General features: G+C 41.1%; 1 protein-coding gene and 2 pseudogenes across 1 annotated transcript; all 3 read right to left on the bottom strand.

Annotated features, from left to right (window-relative positions):
- Positions 1-9,784: 9,784 nt before the first annotated feature.
- On the bottom strand, positions 9,785-11,062 carry LOC149753219 (uncharacterized). Its single transcript, XM_089924093.1, has 5 exons — positions 10,937-11,062; positions 10,742-10,834; positions 10,554-10,655; positions 10,148-10,465; positions 9,785-10,038 (listed from the first exon to the last, which is right to left on the bottom strand). The coding sequence occupies exons 1-5, from the start codon at positions 11,030-11,032 to the stop codon at positions 9,982-9,984; spliced, it is 666 nt and encodes a 221-aa protein (XP_089780219.1). The 5' UTR covers positions 11,033-11,062; the 3' UTR covers positions 9,785-9,981.
- Positions 11,051-12,682, bottom strand: LOC149753218 (uncharacterized; annotated as a pseudogene).
- Positions 12,683-18,978: 6,296 nt separating this feature from the next.
- Positions 18,979-20,744, bottom strand: LOC103721203 (nuclear transcription factor Y subunit B-1 pseudogene; annotated as a pseudogene).
- Positions 20,745-22,846: the final 2,102 nt, after the last annotated feature.

Genomic DNA, 22,846 nt, shown 5'->3' with positions numbered 1-22,846 from the left:
CAAGATGGAGAAGGATGACCTTTGCACAAAACCAAGCACTCGAGCTATCCAGGTTATGTGAAATCCAAAGCTCTTCAATGCAAAACTGAGGAAGCCCCAGCAGACTCTATCATAAGCTTTTTCTATATCCAGCTTCACTGCCATGTAGCTCTGTTGTCTCAAGGCATGCTGCAGATCCCACATCATTTTCTAGGCAATCTGGACATTGTAGGTAATGCTCCGGCTCCCCACAAATGCCCTCTATTCCTGGCTGATGAGTCCGGGTGACAATAGCTTCATCCTGCCCACCATGACCTTCGCTACTACCTTGTAGAGGGTAGTATTAAGATTAATCAGTCTAAAATGACTGGGCTCCGCCGCATTCTGGCACTTTGGAATGAGGGTGATGTAGGTTGTCTTCCTATCATCTGCCATCGATACCATGCTAAAGAACAATTGGATAGCCTCCACTACCACCCTCTGAATGATGTAGCAATACCTCTTGAAGAAGAAAGAGGGAAAGCTATCCGACCTCGGAGCTTTATCCTTCGCCAAGGCCCAAATAGCACCCCACACCTCACTCTCAGACACCGCCTGAATCAGGTCTGCATTCTCCATTGTTCCAACTCAGACATCCGGCAATAGAAAATAAGGGGCCACCCCGACCTGTTGTCCTCCGTCTGCCTGAATGTGAAGAAGTCAACTAGAATCTGTCTAACTCTGCTCTCCTTCACTCTTTGCTCAGCCCCATATCTCAGGGATCGGATCATGGTCCTTTGCTTCCTAATAATGGTCGCCCGGTGGAAGAAATGAGTGTTCTTATCCTCTTTCCTAGTCCACTGAACTCTGAACTTCTGCCTCCAAAAGCCTCCTGTTGTTGCAAGAGAGAGTGATGCAAAGCTAGCTTTTGACGCAGGGCAACCATATCAGCCTCCGATAGCTATATCATCCCTCTCCTAAAAGTTAGCAATGGACGCCTCCACCTCATCCAACCATCTGAAGATATTGCCCACCACCTCTCGGTTCCATCTGCGAAGGCTTCACTTGGTGAGCTCCAACTTGCGAGAGATCCTCTATATGGTATCCTCTTGCATAAGAGTCCCCTAGGCCTCTCGAATAATATCCTAAGTCTAGAGATACAGGAGCCATACCTTCTCGAAATGGAAGGGACTGCGATAACAAGAGTTGAAAGCAGTGGTGATCAAGAGAGGACAGTGATCAAAAGCAATCCAAGGCAGACGACAAACTTGATAGGCAGAAAAGTGCTGGATCTAACATGCTGACGCAATAGCCTTATCGATCGTCTCCCACATCCTAGCACAACTTGAATGGTTATTGCACCAGGTGAACCTCGGCCTAAAGAAACCAAGATCCACCAAACCATTCGCCGTCAGAAGGTCCCGAAACTCCCTTCTCTTGGCCTTGTCAATGTAGGCCCTACCACCTCTCTTCTCATTGGGCCTCTAGATGCAGTTGAAATCGCCAACAACCAAAGTCGGGATTTCTTGAGAAATAAGGTTGGTGACCTCACCTCGGAGGGCCCTCCTCACCCTGTAATTAGTAGTAGCATATACTCCAGACATAATCCCAGGAGTTTCATTAGGTTCTGAAAGTACCATTGCAACTTGCTGGAGGCAATTGTCGAACACATCCATAGTAGTGACACCCAGCTTCCACAATACCATGATGCGTCTCGACAGGCCCTGAGATTCTGTAACAAAGGACTCCCAAGCAGCCAAAAGGCAGTGTTGAGCTCGACGGAGGTTGTCTCCAGAAAGCTGTATCTCACACAAGAAACAAATGTCCGAGTCATTCACCTAGACTAGTTTTCTAAATAAGGTGTTGATGGAGGGCTTAGTCGTTCCACTGTAATTCCACACAAGGATCTTCATTCTGCACCATACTACAAATCCGGCCCCTGCTCCTCGTTGCATGGGGCCCCAACACCTAACACCCCTAACTAGGCTAGCCCATCACCAACCCCCTCACCATCAACTCTTCCCGAATCACCTGCTAGCACCGCCCTCCTCACCGTCAATTGGTGTCCAAAGAGGCAGCAATAATGCTCAAGTCCGGTCGGCCGACCGCTGGCCCACCGCCGTCAGCCTCCTTCCCAACCACCTCCCCACCCGGCCTAGAGCCCGAGATCCTGGCGTCCAGCCCAACCAGGGCACCGCCTCCCGGCCAATGCCCCCGACCAGGCCCACATTTGTCATTTGCACCTTTAGGCTGGCCTGCACCTCGGCTGGCCTAATACCACCCTCGTTGTCCGTCTAGTAGAACAGGTTGGTCAACAGGTCAAAACTTGACCCGACTAGGCGACTGCCTTGAGTCACTCCCGACCTCGAGCCCGATTTGCCTGCCTCGCCGGTCAGCCAATCCTCCAGGGGGAGCGCCGCCGCAACACCTTTGCTAGCTTTTGCCAATCGTCCAAGTTCGGTGGCAAGCTAGGGGAACTCGGATGGTTGGGTGGGGATTGTGGCCTGGAGGAGGACGACTCAGGGGTTGACTCGGTCATCTTCCTCGGCCGCGGTGGCCCTTTCGCAGCTCGTGACGGCCGAATCCTCGTGGCCACTAACTAAGGTCCAAAGATCGGCTGCCGAGACTCCTTGCCAGAGATCGACTCCGGCTCCCCATGGTCTCCGTCGGTTTCCGCCACTATGGGGGCAGGGGACCACGTCCCCTCCTGCCCCTCCTCCTTCATCACCAGTGCCAGAAACCTGCAGTCCACTTCGACGTGCCCGATTCACCCAAAGCCATAGTAGAAGTTGGGCACGTTCTCGTAGACAAAGGGCTGCCACAGCACCCTCGCCTTTTCCTGGATCTGAATGCTAGGCAGCAACGGCACGGTGGCGTCGATAGCCATCTTGACTCTGGCAAAACCCATCACCTTCTATTGCTCGGTTATCCCGTTGACGGCCAGTGGTTGGCCAGCTATCGCAGCGATCTGCAGGATCATCTCACTTGACCAGTACTCCATCGCCAGCCTCGGTAGCTGGATCTAGACCACCGTCATCTTCACCACATCCAGGCCGGGCATGAAATCGGTAGCCCACGGCTCCATGGCCATCCACGGTTCTATGGCTAGCAACTAGCCCGCCACCATTCACGGGCCGCCAGTGATGGCAAGGTCCTGGTTAGTAGTGGTCTTGAAACGTAGAGTGAGGTGGTCGTCGGTGAGCGGCACCACTTCCACTTCATGCTCAGTTGTCCTCGAAAGCATATCCCGAGCCTCCCACTTTGTCGACACCCGGCAGCCAACGCTCTGGACAACTACCGTTTGATCCTTTCACTCCTTCCGAGATGCCTCGATCGGCTCTTTTGGCAACTCGAGGACTGCCGTGAAATGCCCCGCTGGAGGTTCTTCACCTCCTCCTTTGAGATCGGATGCATCGTCCAACCCTCTGACTTCGCTCGACCATCCTTCTCCTCCCCTCGCCGGCCGTCGCCGGCTCCCACCAACGACAGTGCTGCCCACTAACTTACTCCTCTTCTGTGCCATTGCCGATCGCACAAATATTCAAGCAATCGCTTGAGGGCAAACTAGCCGTTAGGCCGAGTTGTTGGTGTAGTTGGGGCTGCCAAGCTCGACAAAGTGGTGCTCCCAATGGACGTACTTGTGAATAAGCTTCTCAATCATGTTGTTGAGGCCGTAGACATGGTGCTCGATGATGCCCTCGTGCTGTATCTCGGGGACCTTGATGCTGATACTGAGAGGATCTCGCTCCATCATTGGTTGGCATTGGTAAGGTCACAACATTTAAGAGGCAAGATAGGGATAGTGCTCCATGGGTTTCCGCTTCTCCTCTTGATTCATTGCGATAAAGCAGTTCAGCATTGACTAGGCCTTCTCCTCATTCTGAGCCATTGTGACGGTGTTGCCATTGTTGCCCACCCATCGAAGGTGGAGGAGGAGAAAGGATGGGAGATGGGGACCTAAAACCCTAATGTAGCGAGTACAAGGTCCTTCGATTATGAAATCCTAGAGATTTCAAAACTATAGTAAAAAAATGAGAGGCTATTCATCATCTTTACATTACAAACTATTGAGAGGAGATTAACTTAGAAACAAGTCGATGATGATGGAACCAGGGAAGATGCGGTGGAAGCAAAGGAGGGATTTGAAGGATAGAATCATGATGAGGAGGGAATTGGAGATGGAGGACCAAAGATGGCACAAACTCCAAAATCTGAAGAGGGGCGGCCCGCAAGGCAAGGCAATTTAGAATGTCGCTAAAGAAGAATGCAGAGGTGATGCTAGTCAAACCCTTCTTGCTCTTCTTGATAGGATCCAAGAGGTGATGTTGGCCATAGACTCAGCTATCGAGATCTTTTTCATCTGAGCTTGTTGGCTGGGGTGAAGCAGTCATTGTTCAATATAGGACGAGAAGGTGCGATTCTGGAAAATCGGGTGAGAGACCTAGGAGGAGTACTTAGTATCAAGAAGGTTTAGTACGGATGGTGTGCTGATATTCGGTATATCAAGAAGATTTCGTATCATACCGTATCGATACTATGCTGGTGTGATATCCGTATGAGATCTGGTGCTGAGACGACGACTTTGTATAGAGCAAATGCAGAAAAATTTGATATTAACTCAAATCAAAAGTTAAAAATGCTAGTAAAATCTTTTAATGAAAAAATGTTATCCTCGTAACTTGCATTCATATGCATGGTGATGGAACTCGAGGAGATTACACGCTAGTTGTATGGCTACGAAACCATGCAGCTGCATTCACATGCATGGTGATGGAGGTCTGGACCGACGAGACATTAACTTGCAACTTGTTTTTAATTCATTAATATATAGTCTCCTATAATATGGTTTCACGTAACGTGTGTTGCTTTAATTGCAGAGTCTCATGGACCTCAACCGGACTCATATGTCTCCATTTGCTGCGAGGTTGCTCTGGGAATCATCAGCATTCATAGTTTTCCATGGAGAGGTCATGAAGGCTTCGACGGAGGTATCAGTCCGTACTTGTATTAAAAATTCATTGATGTGATCTCTCTCTCTCTCTCTCTCTCTATATATATATAATTTTAAACCTTTATTATCTGATATAATTTGGATGCAATATGATACATCTGTTGAGTTTTTATTATTTTTTGTAACTATCATTATTGTTTTTTAATTGCTAAACAAAGTATCAGGCTTCATCAGTCTGTCACGGTGGCATTGGCATGACCTAATGGTTCATGCGTCATGGGTGTTCTGCATTCGATTTTTTTGACATGCATCCATGCACACGCTCTGCATCTCTAAAGCAGTGCATGCGCTTGTCTCGTGGCAGCGGCTAATCTTTGGCATCTACAAGTGTGGAGTAGGAGTGCATGCTTATCATACGATGAAGACTTGTGGACCAAAATAATGAAAACTATAGATAATATATTATTTTTTATATTTTACTTTTTAGATGGATGGCAAAAACAAGTAATTTTGAAATACAACTCGAGTGTAAAAATAAGAGCAAAGAAAATAAACTAGTGTCAACACAACAAAAAAGTGAAATAAAAAAAAAAATTAGCAGAACAATAGAAAATGTTTCACTTGCAAAATATAGCAATTGATGTAAAAAATAAAAATATCATCATACTGAAACTAGAAAGCTAAAATAAGAAAGCAAGCATCAGATACAATAAATTCAAGAGAAAGAAACATAGAGATGCAGCCTACAAGACCGATTACAGTTTTCAGATTTAACTGCAAACATCCTAGTCATCAAAATCAATCCTTTAATTGAACTAATTAGTCTTTTATAGCCATCTAGTGTCAAAAACTTGAGAAATAGAAGAAATACTCCATGAAGGAGTCATGACTTCCCATCAACAAAAGGATTCAAGAGCCAAAGCAAACTCTCACTTCTGATGTACTTCATTTCTGTTTGTGTAATCAAACTATACCTGATTACTACTTAAATCATTTTCGTTTCTACATATAAGTGCATGGATATTTTAAGATCACAAAAAAAAAAGAAAAAAGAAAGAGAAGCTACGATGCCATCAATTGTTATTGTTTGTTCTTGTCGATTCTCTCTAGCTTGTTTTTGCATGAACCATGATAAAACTATACATAGATCTTAGATTATCTTAAATAACTTGAGTTCCAGTTCAATCATCCATCATCTGTGCATTTGCCAATTGTGGGTAGCTGAAGAGGGCGAGATATACGTGTATTCTCCCCATTCATTTTAACTCATCGTTGACTAATGCATGGAAGGTGGTGGGCGATTGAAACGCACCTCCAAGCTCAAATACAAACCGTAGAGATCCCTGCCCATAACTATGTCCATTATTTTTTATAGACAGACTCAAGAGCCTACAAGACTGAACTCTGGATTGGGAAAATTTAGATCAATGGAGTTGGTACTGTTGCTAGAAATTGTACCCGGGGTGACCGCGGACCGAGGAGGAGGAGCTCCGGTAGGTGGTGCGACGGCGGACGTCTTTCTCCGAGGGACCTGCACGAAGCCGGTGGCCGGAGGTTCCGGCACCGGCCCTCTGATGCTTAAGTCAGAGGGGGGTTTGCTTGTGGAGAAAAGTAATAAAAAGAGTGAGCGCCCAGGGAACTCTGGAGGAGGGAGAAGAAGAAGCCCCCCACCTCCAGACCTTCCCTCCTTTTTATAGGAGGGGGTGTAGGGGTTACCTGCGATTGGACGTATCCATGCAAATTAATGAGTTACTGTAGTGATTGGACGTGATCGTGGAAATTAATGAGTTACCGTAGATGGCCTGAGATTTTGGGCTGGCTGGCGACCCGTTGAGATCGTAGGCATTTAAACGTTGACAGTCGTTGAGGCGGAGATTGCGGGATTTGACCTCGGATGAGGAGGAGGAGGACTTGATTTTCGGTAGAGCGGGGAGGCCTGCTTCTCTCTTTGATTGGGTCTTCCTTGGTCTTGAGGTTGGTCGGACTTAACTTAGCCGAGATTGAGGTTGTGAGCTCTGGAGTTGTTGGTGTTAGGATCGAGTGTTTTGAGGTCGGGCGCTCTGAGGTCGTGCATGCCTTGCCCGACCCCGAGGGCACGCCCGCCTTAAGGTTGGGCGCGCCTCGAGGTCGGGCGCGCCTCAAGGTCGGGCGCTGGAAGAGTATGCTCGTCGTGGTCACGTTCATCATTAGGTGCCGTAGGCGTTTGTATGGGAGGGAGAATCCATCATTATGGTGACGGGAATTCAGGAAACTCCAACCAGTGCATTCATAGAAGTTAATAATATAAGACGTACCAAGACTGAACCGAAAAACAGAGTAATAATCAATTCTTTTAATATTGTCCGCATATCTACGGGCGGTATTAAGAGCAAGCCTGAAGAACAAAATTAAGCCTATAGCACCATTCTAATGCTCCTATTCTTTCTCGCGTTTGTTTATACTTCTTCTCTAATATAGTTGTCTTGTATTATTGATAGTTTCTTGTTTAAAAGACCTATTGCTCTATGAGATATCCATAGTTAGAAGCATAAATATGGGTACATTAAGAGTGTAAAACATGCATGTCATCATCCTTTTCCTTTGAAAGAACCATAAAATAATAAAGAGGTCAGCTTTAGGATGACTTAGAATACCGATAATGGGTTATGGAATATCAATTCGGATCACAGATATAACTGATAAGGTGGTGGTCTTTAAGCTTTCCGAGAGGCTACAATAAGGTACTTGTAAGCTAAAAAGACGACGGAATTACACTTCGCATTTAAAAATTGCTGTGAAACACTGAGTTATGGTGGAATTTAATCACCAATTTGGTGATATCCTGGCCCGAATACGACTCAGGCCCGACCCCTCACTTGGGCCGATAAGAACGGGAAGGGAGGGGCCGCGCTCTGTTAAAAAACAGAGCAGCGCCCTGTTTCTCACGCACGCGCCAACCCACCTCTCTCTCTCTCTCTCCCCCTCCCTCTCTCTCTCTCTCTCCCCCTCCCTCCCTCCCCTCTCCCATGCTTCTCTTTCTCTCTCTGGAGGAATCCATGCGGGCATGTGTTTAGTCCTATATCGATTATTAGTTAGGTAGATATTGGGTACTTATACAGAATTAAAAAAATCCAAATAATACCTTTTGATTAGTCATTTTGGATAAGGTCCTGAATTGTGACAAATGGTATCAGAATGAACCCGTCTCATAATCTATGTGGATTAGGAGACATTAGAACAATGATCCATTCGAGCTGACCACAGGCAGATCGTGCTGTTTGTGAATAGATTTGAATGGATTTAAGTCCTTAGCCTAACAAGGACATCACCTGTTTAACTTATTTTTGACTAATTTAACCTGACCCGCTTAACCTGTTTAAATCAATTTATCTCGTTTAAAACCCATCTAATGCATTTAACTTATTTAATAAATAGGTTATGTGGATCGGTTAATAAACATGTTGGATTTAGATTTGAAATTTTGACTCGTTTAATAAACATGCCGGATTTGAGTTGACACATTTTTGACCCAACCCGCATCCAACCCGATCCGTATTTGACCCGACCCGACCCGGTTGACATCTCTAGACATGATAAGGGAAGCACCAATCAATTGAAGCTAATGTCATGGTACGACCCTACTCTTTCTTCAGATTAGAATTTTACATTATAGAAGTAATCTGGGAAGGTTTGGGATAAGACTAAATTTCTGAAATATCTGAGATATTGAGTAACTATGAATTAGGGGTTAGGCAGGATTTTGTGTATTTTGAGGGTAATCTTCGAGGAGATAGGTTCTGCCCTATTACAATCCAAAAATTTTAATTCAAAATTGGTGAGTATTTTAATCTGAAATTTTAATTCGAAGCTGTTAGCTCATGGATCAATAAATCTGTGAATTTTTGAAGGATGTTAGCTTGATCAATTAAATCACTGAAATAACCTGTCATGTAGGAAATGGCAGCACAAAGTATTGATCTTGTATTTGATTAGAACCTTGCTTATACTTAGTATTCTGGCATGATTTTTGGTGAAATTGCACTAATAATGTTTTTCTTTGGGTCTAAAAGTTTTAAGTATTATTCCATAAAGGAAGTATGGAAAATCACTAAAATACTATAGTTGTCCATCAAACAGGGAAGACTATGAAGTTCTGACTTGGATAAATTATTGTGCTACATAGATATGGAATTAGCTCCTAATATATAGTATATTAGAAGTGGGATGAGTTTACGCATTAAACCTAAAATTTGGTAATTTAGGATGTTCCTGTTGGAGGAATAAACGTTATAATAGATTAGCTAGCAGTAGTGGTATAGACTCGAGAGTTGAAAATATCTAGAATAATCATGTACACTACAGGAAAAAGGACTTTAGCCGACGCTTTCGTTGAGCTTTGGCGACGCTAATTAGCGTCGGCTAAAACACCCCCGACGAATCGCCAAGCGTTGGCAAAGCGTCGCATATACGAGAGTGGCAAAAGTTTTTGCCGACGCTTTACTCAAGCGTCGGCAAAAAACATGGATTTACCGACGCTTATAAAGCGTCGGCAAAAACATGCCAGAAACATGGCTTTACCGCAAAAAAGCATTTTCCCCGACGCTTTTTTGCGTCGGTAAATCCATGTTTTTTCCGACGCTTTAAAGCGTCGTCGGAATTACCTTTCCCCGACGCTTTTAAGCGTCGGCAATTGCTCAATTGCCGATGCTTTTGAAGCGTCGGCACAAGCGTGCCGGTGGTGCCCCGACCTTTTTTACCGACGCTTAAAAGCGTCGGAAATTGTCTTTTTTTAAAAAAAATAAAACAATAATCCGTATTGTAAAATACAAATTACAAAACATATATTATAACAATATGAACCTGTATTACATTGAGACATTGACACAAATACTCAGATCATTCAAAATATGAATATTGATATATCTGATTAAAACTCCATGTTTTTGACTCATGTATCAGAAAAGCTGCCATACAAATTACAATGTACTCTAAAAAAGCAAATTACAATGTACTCTGAAAAAGCAAATTACAATGTACTCTGAAAAAGCAGAAACATATACATATCAAACTCATAAAAGATAATCTAGAATGCATCAGGGACGGGATTCAGCTCCATCATCATCTCTACTAGCGTTTGAAGTATCAGGAATCTACAAAAAAAATAAAAAAAAACTTTAGAAGTTAAGAATAATGTGATACATTAACTCATATATCATAATTGATAATATGTAAAATATTAAAATACATATAGTTTTTTACCTGAGAAGGGAGAAACCGTTGTAACATGGAAGAAATATTCGTAAGCTGAGACTGCAAATTTGCTTGGTTTTGCTTCAACTCATCAATAGTTGCTTGAAGCCGACGAACTTCTGCAGTGTTACTAGATTCTTTGGCATTTCTTGTATATGTGCCCACTGAAGACAACTGAGTGGGGGTAACTCCAACGCCATAACCCCTCACTCGACCATAACGCTCTGGGCCCATCAATTCAGCGAGCACTTCAGCTTCAATATTATGGGTCGCGTCGGATGATGATGACCCCCCGACGCGCTCCGAAATAAGATTTGTTGCCCTATCCTATATCTCTCCAAAAAAAAATCAAATTAATGTATGCGAATAATAGAACCAAAAAAAAATACAGCACAAGTCAAAGATGAATACATACAACTATATCTCTTGACTCCTCTCGGACAAAGCTGCCATCTCGGTGGGTGTGAGTCATCCTATAAAACTCCACCCTACCAGGCTCCCTCCCATTATCATCCACCTACAACAAAAAGTATATTTCAAGAGTATACATGCTATATGATAGAATAATTTAAAATAAATTTAAATTATTTCAAGAAAGCTTACGAATTCAGCTCTACGCCTCGCATAACTCATGGAGCCTGAAGTGTGAGGAACAGTCTGTGATGCTCGAGCAGCTCTACCAATATTGGAATATGTCTTTCCCGAAAAACAATAAACAATGTAATGCATAAAATGTATAAATTTTTAATCTATAATAATAGTAAATACAATCTAAGGTATTGAAAAAATATACACAACCTGAGCTCTCTCGGAAAACCAGTAGTGGACAAGCTCCCTCCATTGATGAGAGATTACATCTGGAGGACAAACACGGGCCACCTCCTCTTCAGTCATGCCCTCGTGCTTCCAATCCGCCTTTAGCTTCGCCTTATTTCCACTGATTGTCCAGATAAGAGCTGCACGCAATTTGAATGTTCGGCCAGTGAAAGCATCAAATGCATCAACACCCTGCCATAGCTTTTTCAATTCATCTATTAAAGGCTGCAGAAAAATATCTATATCATTACCTGGGCTCTTATCACCGGGAATAACCATTGACAGAATGAGTGAAGACTGTTTCATACACATCCATGGTGGCAAATTATATGGAACCAAAACAACTGGCCAAGTGCTGTATGTAGAACTCATCGTTCGAAATGGATTAAATCCATCCGTTGCCAAACCCAGCCTTACACTGCGAACATCAGAAGCAAATTCGTGATGCCTATCATCAAATGCTTTCCATGCTAAACTATCCGCTGGATGTCTTAACATTCCATCCCATGTACGTCCTTCATCATGCCATCTCATTAAGGAAGCCGTCTTTGATGATGCATACATCCTTTTCAATCTAGGTATGAGAGGAAAATACCTCAAAACTTTAGCCGGAATTTTTTTAGACTGTGTAGCATCCGCTTCATTCGACAAATCATGCCCGTCTTCATTTTGTTTTTTCCATCGTGAAGACCCACATGTTCGGCACGAATCTTCATTAATATTATCACCACGATATAAAATACAATCATTTGGACAACTATGAATCTTCTCATATCCAAGATTCAGGTCTTTTACTAATTTTTTGGCTTCATAAGAAGTTGACGGTAAAATAACACCTTCTGGAAATGCATCTTTTAATCATTGAAGAAGCATAGTAAAAGACTTCCCAGACCATCCATTCAAATATTTCAAATGAAATAAATGCACCATAAAAGAAATCTTCGTAAAATTCTTACAACCCGGATATAGTTCTTTATCACAATCTTTCAGCAAGTTATGATACCGAGTTGTGTTATCTTCAGAGTATATAGGTTCCTCAACATGTATAGATTCAGTAACGGTATGCTCATCACCTATTGGAGCTCCTTCTTGCTCTCCACTAAAATCTGTTAAATTTCTAATATTATGTTCAAGAGCATCTCTGAGTAAGCCCCTCATATCATCTTCTACAACAGGATTTCTGTCTGTGTTACTAGATCCAATACTAGCAGTGTGTTCTATAACTAAGGGTTGGTTAGATGAAGACGACAATTTAGACTCTCCATGAAATATCCATTCTGTATAACCCCTCAGAAAACCATTCCATACCAAATGTTCTTCAACAATTTGTGGAGCGATAGCATAACAATTTACACATTTTTGACATGGACAAAAAATATTCCCATTCATTTCAGATTTCTCAGAAGCAAATTTAACGAAATTCTGAACTCCATTCAAATATTCGGCACTGGATCTCGACTTATTTATCCAACTTTTGTCCATTCTATTAAAATACTGATTGAACTGCAAGTAATATAAAACAATAATAAACGAAATTAGGGTATGAATCACCAATACGAAATCATGGTACAAAAAGATCTTCTAGAGCATTCCTTATTTGAAGTTATGGAAACTGTGTTTCATGCTATCTTCTAGGGACTATTTTTAGGATTTAAGCCATGTTTCTGTATTGTTATAACTAACAACAAAGATAACTTAATTGTAAGATATCATCCCATATATGTTCAGTGATTGGAGACTTCAGTTATTTATGAAGTATAATTGGGTGCATCATGCTATCAATGTGGACCAATGTGTGAAGCTGACAGCAAAACAGGCAGGTATATATGATCTCAGAGTTTCCAGCCATATACTTAGGTGTTCACCAGAGTCAAATTGTTCAGAGGTTAAATCATAGATAGAATCAAATTGTTCTAGGCTTTTTTGTTTCAGTTAGTCGGCAGTCACAGTGATAAAGGCATCAATTGTATTGCAAGGTGAACAGTATAAGCTTAGATTCCAACTCTAGAATAATTTGAAAGAACCTGTCACTGCATTACTACCCAACACGTATTGAAAAGTTGATTCTTTTTTTCTTCTCTCTCACTTTGAAAAAAACTGGGATGGAAGTATGGCAATGGTAAGGTAGAATACATACAGCTAGAAATTATAATGAAAAAATGCATCCTATTCATACTTGATATAAAAACATGCTAACATGACGTTTGGCATAATTCCTTTAGCAGCACGAATGGATATGATTGTTTTGGAAGCATTTTTGCCATAATAACTTAAGGGGAAAAAAAGAACTAGCCATATGGGGACGTGAGCAGGCACCACCATGTATTCCACCCTAATGGATTGAAGGAATAAAATATAAATCAACAAAAATTTAGAGATAGTGCCACATAAGGAATGGACGTTCCCCTGAAAGAGATGCTAGCCGGTTTGATTATGTGATGACAGGATTCTAATGCATGTTAATTTTTCATATCTTGTTAACTGGAAAGAGCAATTTATCAATGAATAACAAGTCAACCTTTTCCACAGAATCTTCAAAATGAAAGATTCGTACTCAAACAAGGGAAGTATAGTTTTTACCTGATCAGATCCTGGACTAATTGTAGTCAACAATTGATCAGACCAAAATACAAACTCCTAAAAAAGTTGTCCCCATCGAAGAAAATCTTATAAAATTTTAAACAGTCAAAACAACGTCAAACAATATCAAAACATCCAGACACGCCGGAGTCAATTATTTCTTGTCGATTCTGCAAAGAACGCAGAAAAGAATCATCTGGCAGCAGTGAATGATAAGCTATCTTCGTCACCGTGCTCTGAAATTCTAGTCCTCATAAGCAAACCAGAGATTTAACCGTACATATCTAATGTGAACCCGGCTATACCCCAAGCAAACACCCAGAAAAAGCATAACCACATAGAGAGAAGCCCCAAGCGAGAGGGGGGATATTAAGAAATTCGAAAATATTGAAGGAGATCTAACTGACCAATTTATATCGACGGAGAGTATGAGGATCACTTACCTCAGACGACGGCGATGTCGACGGCGGCGGAGTAGCTACGGCTCGCTCGGGATGGAGGTGAGATGTCGGCGCTAGGGCATCGACCGGCAGAGGATGAGGAGACGGGGCCGGGCGAGAGTTAAAAACAAGAAGAAAACAAAGAGGAGGAGGAGGAGGAGGAGGAGGAGGAGAAGGAAGAGAAGGAGGAGTAGGAGGCTTACCAAAGACGACGGCAAGTTCGACGGCGGCGGAGTAGCGGAGTCTTCGATCGCCGATCGGGGCTAGGGATGGAGGTGAGATTAGGGCTCAGAAGGAGAGGGGGCCGATCGAGCTAGGGATTACCTCAGAAGGAGAGGTCGACGGCAGCGGGGGTGTCGGCGCGCTCGCAGATAGGAAATGAGGAGAGGGGCTAGGGCTCGCAGATGGAAAATGAGGAGAGGGGGCTGATCGAGCGAGGTGTGGGGTTTTAAGTTTTCTAACGACGCTTATAAGCGTCGTTGTTTCTTGAACTTATAACGACGCTTCAGAGCGTCGTTGCAGATAGGAAATCAGGAGAGGGGGGCCGATCGAGCGAGGTGCTGGGGTTTTAAAGTTTATAACGACGCTTATAAGCGTCGTTATATCTTAAACTTATAACGACGCTTTATAGCGTCGTTGTTTCTTTCGCTTTTCCAACGCTAACCCAAAGCGTCGGGAAAAGTTGGCTGTGAGCCAACCTTTACCGACGCTTTCCCCTAGCGTCGGGAAAAGTTAGTCGGGAAAACCAACATTTGTTGTAGTGGTATGAAGAGGTGGATAGACAGAAGTTAGCATTTAACTCTCAATTATCTTGTTTTAGGTTGATTTTGAAGTATGCACGAATTTGTAAGATGTTTGGTTGGCATAAGAAGATAAATAACCTCTACTTAATCAATTTTTTTTTAAAATAATATGTGCATAGTTTTTGGAAATATACTTTGTATTAATTATTAACAAAAACTTTGAAAATCGCATTGTCTATTTTGTGTACTATTAAGATTTGGATCAAGCATGAATCTATTGTTTTTATTGAGCCCTTGAATATTCATGATATCCATGCAATTTGATAATCATAAGTATTTGCTAGAATTATTCCAGTTAATTGAATTTTGGGAACTTCACATGAACCTTTGGAATCTGTATATGGACATAGATTTATATAGATTGTCTTAGAGGGGATTTAAAAGAGGGACATTGGGTTGGTTAAATTTAGATAGGTGGAGTTGGGTTCAATAAGTAACGACAACAAGGTGCTTTTGGGTGCAAGCATATGTGTGTGCTTGTGTATGTGCAAATGCATGAGAAAGAACAAAAACTTTATTCTATATCAAGAGAAATATTAGAAAACTTTATTCAATATAAACTACACTATTAATGCCCATATGTGCTTATCCTTTGTCTTTAAATTAACCAAGAGAAATTGAAGGCAAGCCTAAGGCACATAGAATAAGCTTAAAGTACCACTATAAAGCTCCTATCCTTTTGTACATCCACATGTACCTTTTTTTTTTTTTACTAATGTCGTTACCTTCAAGTGTCCGCAATTTCTTGTTTGATAGACTTATTCTAGATATTGATCCTTTGGTTGCTTGTAGTAGGGATCAAGGGGTTCTCAGGAGCACTGCTTTTTCTTCATCCTCTCCAAAAGGCGACTTATGGCTTCTTAAGACTTCAGAGATATGGGTCATCCTTGTCTGCACACCTTAACATTTTGAAGAATAAGTTGATAGGTCATCCGAGACCCAGTAAGCATAACTCATCCACTTGTTTATCATGGATTTGTCGATTTCTCTTCAAGTCAAATTTGTTTCTGTGATCTGTTTTATTATTTTTTCATGATATCTTTGGACGAAGGGCTGATATCTATAGCACCATATAAAATTATTCTGAAGGTGGTAGGAGTCTCACATACATTTCACTTTGATTCTTTAGCTTACGAAAATCTAACATGTACACTTCTCATAATGTACTCCTCTAGCCTATTAAAATCTGACATTGTGCTAGTTATAGAGAATTCCTACAAAGTTTGGCTGCAGAAGATCCCTTGAGCAGCATTATTAAATGAGATTGAGAAAAATAGTGTATATATAATAAAGAAAATACTACAATGCTAATGGTAGCGAATCCACTGGAGCCTAAGTTATTATGACCTAAGTTACTATAATAAACCCATTCTATGCTAAATCCATTTGACTTTCAAAGTAACAAAAGAAAGAAATGTTTTTAAAGAAGAAGAACAAAGAATATTTGAATACATCATCTTTTAAAAAATGAGCTTGAGCACATTAATGATGTGAGATTTTGGCTGGATCTCTTAGGCTATGTTTGATTGTGGAATAATTTTTGAAAAAATAAAAAAAGTTATTCAGATAAGTTTGGTGGAATAGCGCTATTCCATGGAATAAGAGTTTTGTGCATTTGGTTCGATAGATTTGTCTAGGATTATTTTATCATGATATTGTTCAGTCAGAGGAATAAGTTGAGAGAATATTGTACAAACAAAACTAACCTTTCTCAATATGAAAAATTTGATAAGAATGATGGTTTGAGGATTTAGGGTAATAACAACTTCTCTATCCTCCTTTCATGACCCCCATGCCAAGCCTAACATTCAGTAGACCCCTTGCCCCTTGCTTGTATGGTTAGCCAAGATAGCTCAGACATGTACATAAAAAAGATAACCACAACTATGAAATAAATAAAAAATCATTTCCATAACAGAGTTAATATTACATGATAAATAACATTGCAAATACAAATAACGAGTTCGCAATGGGGTCAGAAATTCTACATTTCATACTATGCATGCAGATCTTCATGTGCTTGTTAATGTGGATGATGGATCTTCTTTACGATGACTCATCTTAATAAGTCAGGTCCATCATTTGACTGGCCCATCAACTCAACAAAAAAAAGATAATATCAAAGATTGCATCGACAATTATGATAATACAAATAACTAATCTATGTTTTTATATGGTATCATCCTAATAGCATCCACAACGTGCTCAACCACCAAGTCGTCCAGCCATGGTGTGCGACTAAATTGGCATTTGGAATAAAGAATAGATAACCATACCTTGTGCCTGGAGAATAATGAAAGCAAACTAAAAACTCTAAGCATGCATGGAAAATCAGTTTAAAAGCAAGATGAAAGCTTTGATTGTGAAAATATTGTCGTTATTGGCCAATAGATCATGACAATGCCATATACATTCCAAATCCGGTATAGTCTTCAAAGAGCGGCATTCGGTATATCACCATCATCTTGCAAGTGCATGTGCAACAGTTGGCTTTTTGACCATCCAAATGCATTTGAAATATTTTATATAAAAAATTTTATAGAAAATCAGCATGTAAAATTAAAACAAGATCAAAATCTACATCCATGTAGAGTCCTCATAGACATGCTATCGAATATGTTGTAGGAATAGGAGGGTGATATATATTGCCCTCTCACAACATATACATTTATTAATCAAGAACACTATGCGTATATATAGGTATAACATACAAGTGGCGAACTAATAATGTAAAACATGCAAAATTATGTTGCTAAGAAATGTAGCTCAACCACCAAGCAACTTCCATCAATAACCACAAAGAGTCGATCTACGTACCGAACATGCTGTGGGCATATGGGAGAGAGAGAGCTATCCTAAAAAAAAACAAGCCCACAAATTGTATAATGCCCAAACATAATAGCCAAATCATCCACAATATATCTTGTTTTCCCATAAAAATCAATAACTTGTAGATAATAGTCCACTTCTTAACCTTAGTGATGAAGGAAAGTTCAAGAGAATGCATAGCCGAGATGGAAGCAAAAATCCAGTGCATAATGCTGGACAAAGGGAGGCCATGGGTCGACAAACCGGGGAGTCGCCAAGCCAGATTGGCTTGTTAATTATTGGCAGTCGTCGAGGATCTTATGAGGGCCTCGAAACTATTGAGGGAATACCACAAGAGAAAGAGTGGCGGGTTTTTTTGGGGAAATGATGCTCCCAACTCTGATGGGGCAACTAATTATAGGGGCAAAGAACCCATGTAGATTGGCTCGCTAGCAGTCGAAGGGGAACTAGTAATACCTTGAAGTTAGTGAGCGAGCATCCATGCTGGAGAAAGAGCATGGAATTTTGAAAAAGTTCATGCTCCCAATTCTTATCAGTGGCCAACCAAGATGTCATCAAGTCGGACCGGCTCACCAACAATTGGAAGAGGTAAGTGTTAAAATATTTGCATAAGAAGAGAAAAATAATGTTATTTTTCTGTTCTATTATGTTCGACACATTTCATGGGTTATATATACTCGCGCACAGACTTTATACAGAAAAAATAATATAGACTAATATAGATCATGCTAATAAAGAAAAATAATATTCACTGATACAAGTTATTATGTGATCTCTAAAATCATTCTAAGATTATGCTAATAGAACAATAATACTAACTAATACAGAATCACGCTAAGAAAAAAATAAAAATATGAGCTGATACAAGTTATTACGTATTCTCTAAAATTATGCTAATTACAATAGGTAAAAAGGGAGAGAGGGTTTGAGGAAGATGGTGGCCAAGGAAGCTGAAGGACCCAAAACTCCCAAGCCTAAAGGGCTTGCAGATAAGGGAGTTAAGGCACTACTAGATCAGCTAGTTGGGGTTGGGGCCATCTATAAGACTATAACCTATGATGGACGACTCCACATCGACAAGGGAGCAAGAAGACGAGAGATAGAAGTGGGGTTTTGGGATACCCAAAAGCTCCCAACCTTGCAAAGTCTGCAAATTAGGGCCTCGCGGAGTCAGATCGGCTCGCCAGTGGTCGGAGGAAGCTCCACAGGTTCAGGTAACTAGCATGCAAGCACAGGGGCAGGAAAGCGGGGAGTGCATGGGAGAGGGGGCTCAAAGGAAGAGGGTGAAAGAAAGAAACTAGCGGAATAACAAGGGCTCAATAACCAGGGGCATAGCTATTCCTATAAAGCAAAGCCCTTCGACTTTTCTTGTTCTTATTAATTCCTCGGAGAAAAAAAGTAGAGGAGAAAACTGTGATCCGTTTCATCGAGATAACGAAACAAACTACATCAGCAAGTGCCCCCTATTCTCGAACTGTAGAAAATTCCTACAGCCAACGAGTTCATGTCATGTCTTTCTCTAGTACATTATTTAGAACGGCGAGGGAGAAATGTTCTTTGGGACAGTGGGTATCTAGTTATATATGCATGAATCTCGAAAAGCAAAAGCACAAGAGAGTTTTTAATCATGCAAAGAGCACTGTATATATATTCTTGGTAAGACTAAAGCATCCTTTGCTATAGAATCTCCAAGGACTTCGTTTCTATGAAGTTGAAGAATAACTCGAAGTGAGGTATATATAAAAAAGATTCATTAATACACCTCTCTTCTCTAAGAAGCATTCTTCCTCCGATCTCTTTATATGTTGTACTAGAGAAAGACGGATACAAAAGGATTGCAACTAGGTACTAGAAAGAGAGAGTCCGTTTATCAGCTCCAAAGGGAGAAATTTTATTACCATATAACTCCACGGATGTGGATAGGCGAAGCTAGCTTTGCCATCATTTCCATCCCCACCTCTCCTTATCCATATATATCAAAACCTCCAATCTTGGAGTGCTCTCCAAACCCCATCGTCCTTCCGCCTCCCCGTCCAAAGCCCTGTGGAGCCACAGGTGGCCTGGCCAAGTAAAACTTGCCATTAAAGCTCATAGGGCTAGCATTGGAAATAACAGTATTGCTATAAGCCATTGCACTAGCACCACTTGCACCATGGTTAGAACTTGGGCTGTGATTCCCCTCCACATCCGCGGACTGGTCACCCTGCCTTGCCATGGAATTCTTCTCGCCTTCGGTCTCCCGATACTTGTTGAGGTAGACCTTGAGGGGCCCAACGTAGTTGTCGAATCCGAGGGTGGTCATGGCCCAGAGGAGGTCGTCGCCATTGACAGTCTTCCTCTTCTCCCTGTGGCACTTATCGGAGGCCTCGCAAGTGATGAAGCTAATGAATTCCGATACGCACTCCTGCACCGTCTCCTTGGCTTCCTTCGATATCTTGGCGTTGGCGGGGATGGACCGTTTCATGATGCGGTTCACGTTGGCTATCGGGAGGAAGCGGTCTTGGTCCTTTAGGGAGGAGTCGGGGCCATGACCGAGAGTAGCTGCACCAGACTCGGTGTCGGATGGTGGGCTTCCGACAGGGCTAAGGTGGTGATTCCTTCTTCTCTTCATGGAGATAGGAGAGTGGAGGGAGGAGAGCAGAGGGAAGAGAGTGGTTGGAGATCGAAGAGGCCTGGGAGAGTGGTGAGGGAATTGGAGCTTGTGGGCTTGGTTTTAAAGGTGCGAAAAGAGAGGGTGGAGGAGAGTGGTGAGGTGATCGGCAGGCGGTATTGATGAAGACACAAAGCAATCAAAATTCTACCTAGTTCTAACATGGGAAAACCAAGTCAAAATTTTACCAGGGAAAGAATATGGTTAGACATGCTAGAGATTGAACTTAAATATTCCATTGAGTGCATACGCTTTCTAGTATAGATGTAACTCAAAACAGATCCAATCCCAGTCAGGCTTAGATCTCGAACTCTTGGAGTAGGTTGAACTCCAAATCTATGTCTAGATCATTTCTAGATATATTGGAAGTGTGATAGAACTTGAGCTAGCCTGATTGTATCTATGAAATTAGCATCCGAATCAGACTTGACCTGAGATTGTCAGCTCTCAATGTTAGGAATGGAGGATCGGAGAGGAAAACACCAGAAAGTAATTAAACTATAACACTAGATAAAAGTCGAACGAGCATATGCATTAATCTAAATGAAACCCCTTGCCCAAAAGCCAACTTGTCTAGTCACTTTAAAAGCATCCCACAATAGTTTTGATTTAACCTCTTGATATTTTATGTAGATTAACCAAACACAATTTGCTGGATCTATTAAAATAAATGAATTACATATGCATGCAGCACTAAGATTTACAACAGAATGGAAAAAAGTTTCTTGCAAATTAAGGCTTAACATGCATTAACTTTCGATCAAGTATAGATATCCCACTCTCCAACAAGGTATCTTGCACATTTCAAAAAGGAAAAGGAAAAAAGGGTCTTTAGATGCTCACCATCCTGTCTTTTTGCTTCTAGTGCCTCAGAAAGATTCTCCCCATCACATCCTGCAAAAATAAAGAATATCATGACAATTGATGCAAGCCCATTAGCAACATCAACTATGCCTTCATCTTGATATGGTTATGCCAAGTGTCACCTTTTGAAATTGATATCGCAAGGCACAAATGCATGTCCTAATTGTTTCGAGGTCAACCAGAAGCTGTCTTCTCATTAAAAAAAAATACCCTTTGGTCTCAACCTTTTACATTAATGATATGATGGGGATGTTGATTAGGATATAAATCCTAAGATTAATAGATAGTTGCTTACAGTTAAAGAAGTTTATTAGGAGAGTTAGATTTTAAAATTGATTGAAGCTTCTAAGTCAAACTTAGGGTTACATTATTTCTTTTTGTATGGTTTTGTCTCAAGAGGCATGTTCATACATTGTAAAAGCTAGGAAAAATGACAAATAAAGACAATGACATGGAACCAAATGGAAGGCAGCAATAGCTTACGATGCAGCTAGATTCGGCTACCAGGACAGTAATAAGGTGACACTTGATACCTCCTTTGTCTTTTCTAGGGGGCCATCAGATGGAGATGAGAAAAGGTGACTCCTAGGAGGATGGAATTAACCTTAGAGGGGATACATATTTTTAATTTAATAATGATCGAGTTCATAGGCAAAATATTCTCTCATGGAACAACCTTTTTTTCTTTACACGTATGCTATGTCCAATTACTTTCATCATGAATAATTACAAAATAACTAGCATATTACTATTATCAAGCACTTGCTTGGATGATATTATTCTCTTAAGGCAAGGCTCAAGAGTTCGATTTCAGCTGGAGTTATCTCGTCAAAGATGGGATGGGTATAGGATAGAACAACGGAGATCAACCTCACTTAGTCTTTAAAAAAAAGTAAGAGAAAAAAAAAGGCATACTATTGTTTATATATCTTCTTCTCGCACAACCTTCACTCTTGAATTATTACCAAATAAGCATACTATTGTTTCCCCTAGACTCGATATCTTCCTCGTGGCTTCTAGGAAACAAGGATCAAGTGCCATTTTATCATTAAAATGTCATATATAGCACCCATTTGATTTTAGTATGGTGGAAATAGAGTGGTCTATTGTCATGGTTCTCTTCATAGATGCTTCACATATATTATTAAGCAGCAGAACCATTATATTAAAGAGCAAGATATGCTATTTGGAAAATAGAAGTTAATACAATACAGGTTACATCGAAAAATTTACTCAATTATGGATATATGTCTTTATGGTTTAATAAGTTTTTTTTTTTCTTCAACTGACTTTATGGGTTATTAACTTGCATGGCATTTTTCCTTAGACAAGCAAGGTATCAAATCATCTGAGATATAACTTCAATTGCTTCAAACTCTATGACCAAAGAAATGGTAGATTTGGACCAATGAAAAGGACACCTCTAAGGGTCCAAAGGCCGGCCATAATGCATTTTATATGAACCATTTTCAGTGCTTGTTTTGCATGGATCTCAAATTTGTGTGATTCTAAGGATCCATTGAATGTTGTTTGCATTTGTTTTTAAAACTAAGCCTTGGTTAATATTCCTAAGAATATGTTGGTATCAAACTAATGCATGATAAATAAATAAATAAACTAAGGCATTGTTTTTTTCAATTTGGACCTTAAATCTTTGACTGCTAATAGTTGAAGATAGGTAGAGAGGCCTTCCACTCTAAGGTGGCCTGTTCTTTAAAAACAAACA

This window comes from Phoenix dactylifera, chromosome 7 (genome assembly GCF_051530095.1).
Source record: "Phoenix dactylifera cultivar Ajwa chromosome 7, Ajwa_hap1_PhDact_Kaust_v1.1, whole genome shotgun sequence".
Lineage (NCBI taxonomy): Eukaryota > Viridiplantae > Streptophyta > Magnoliopsida > Arecales > Arecaceae > Phoenix > Phoenix dactylifera.
Note: the sequence above shows the minus strand (reverse complement) of the source record. Positions and strands in the feature narration are given on the sequence as shown.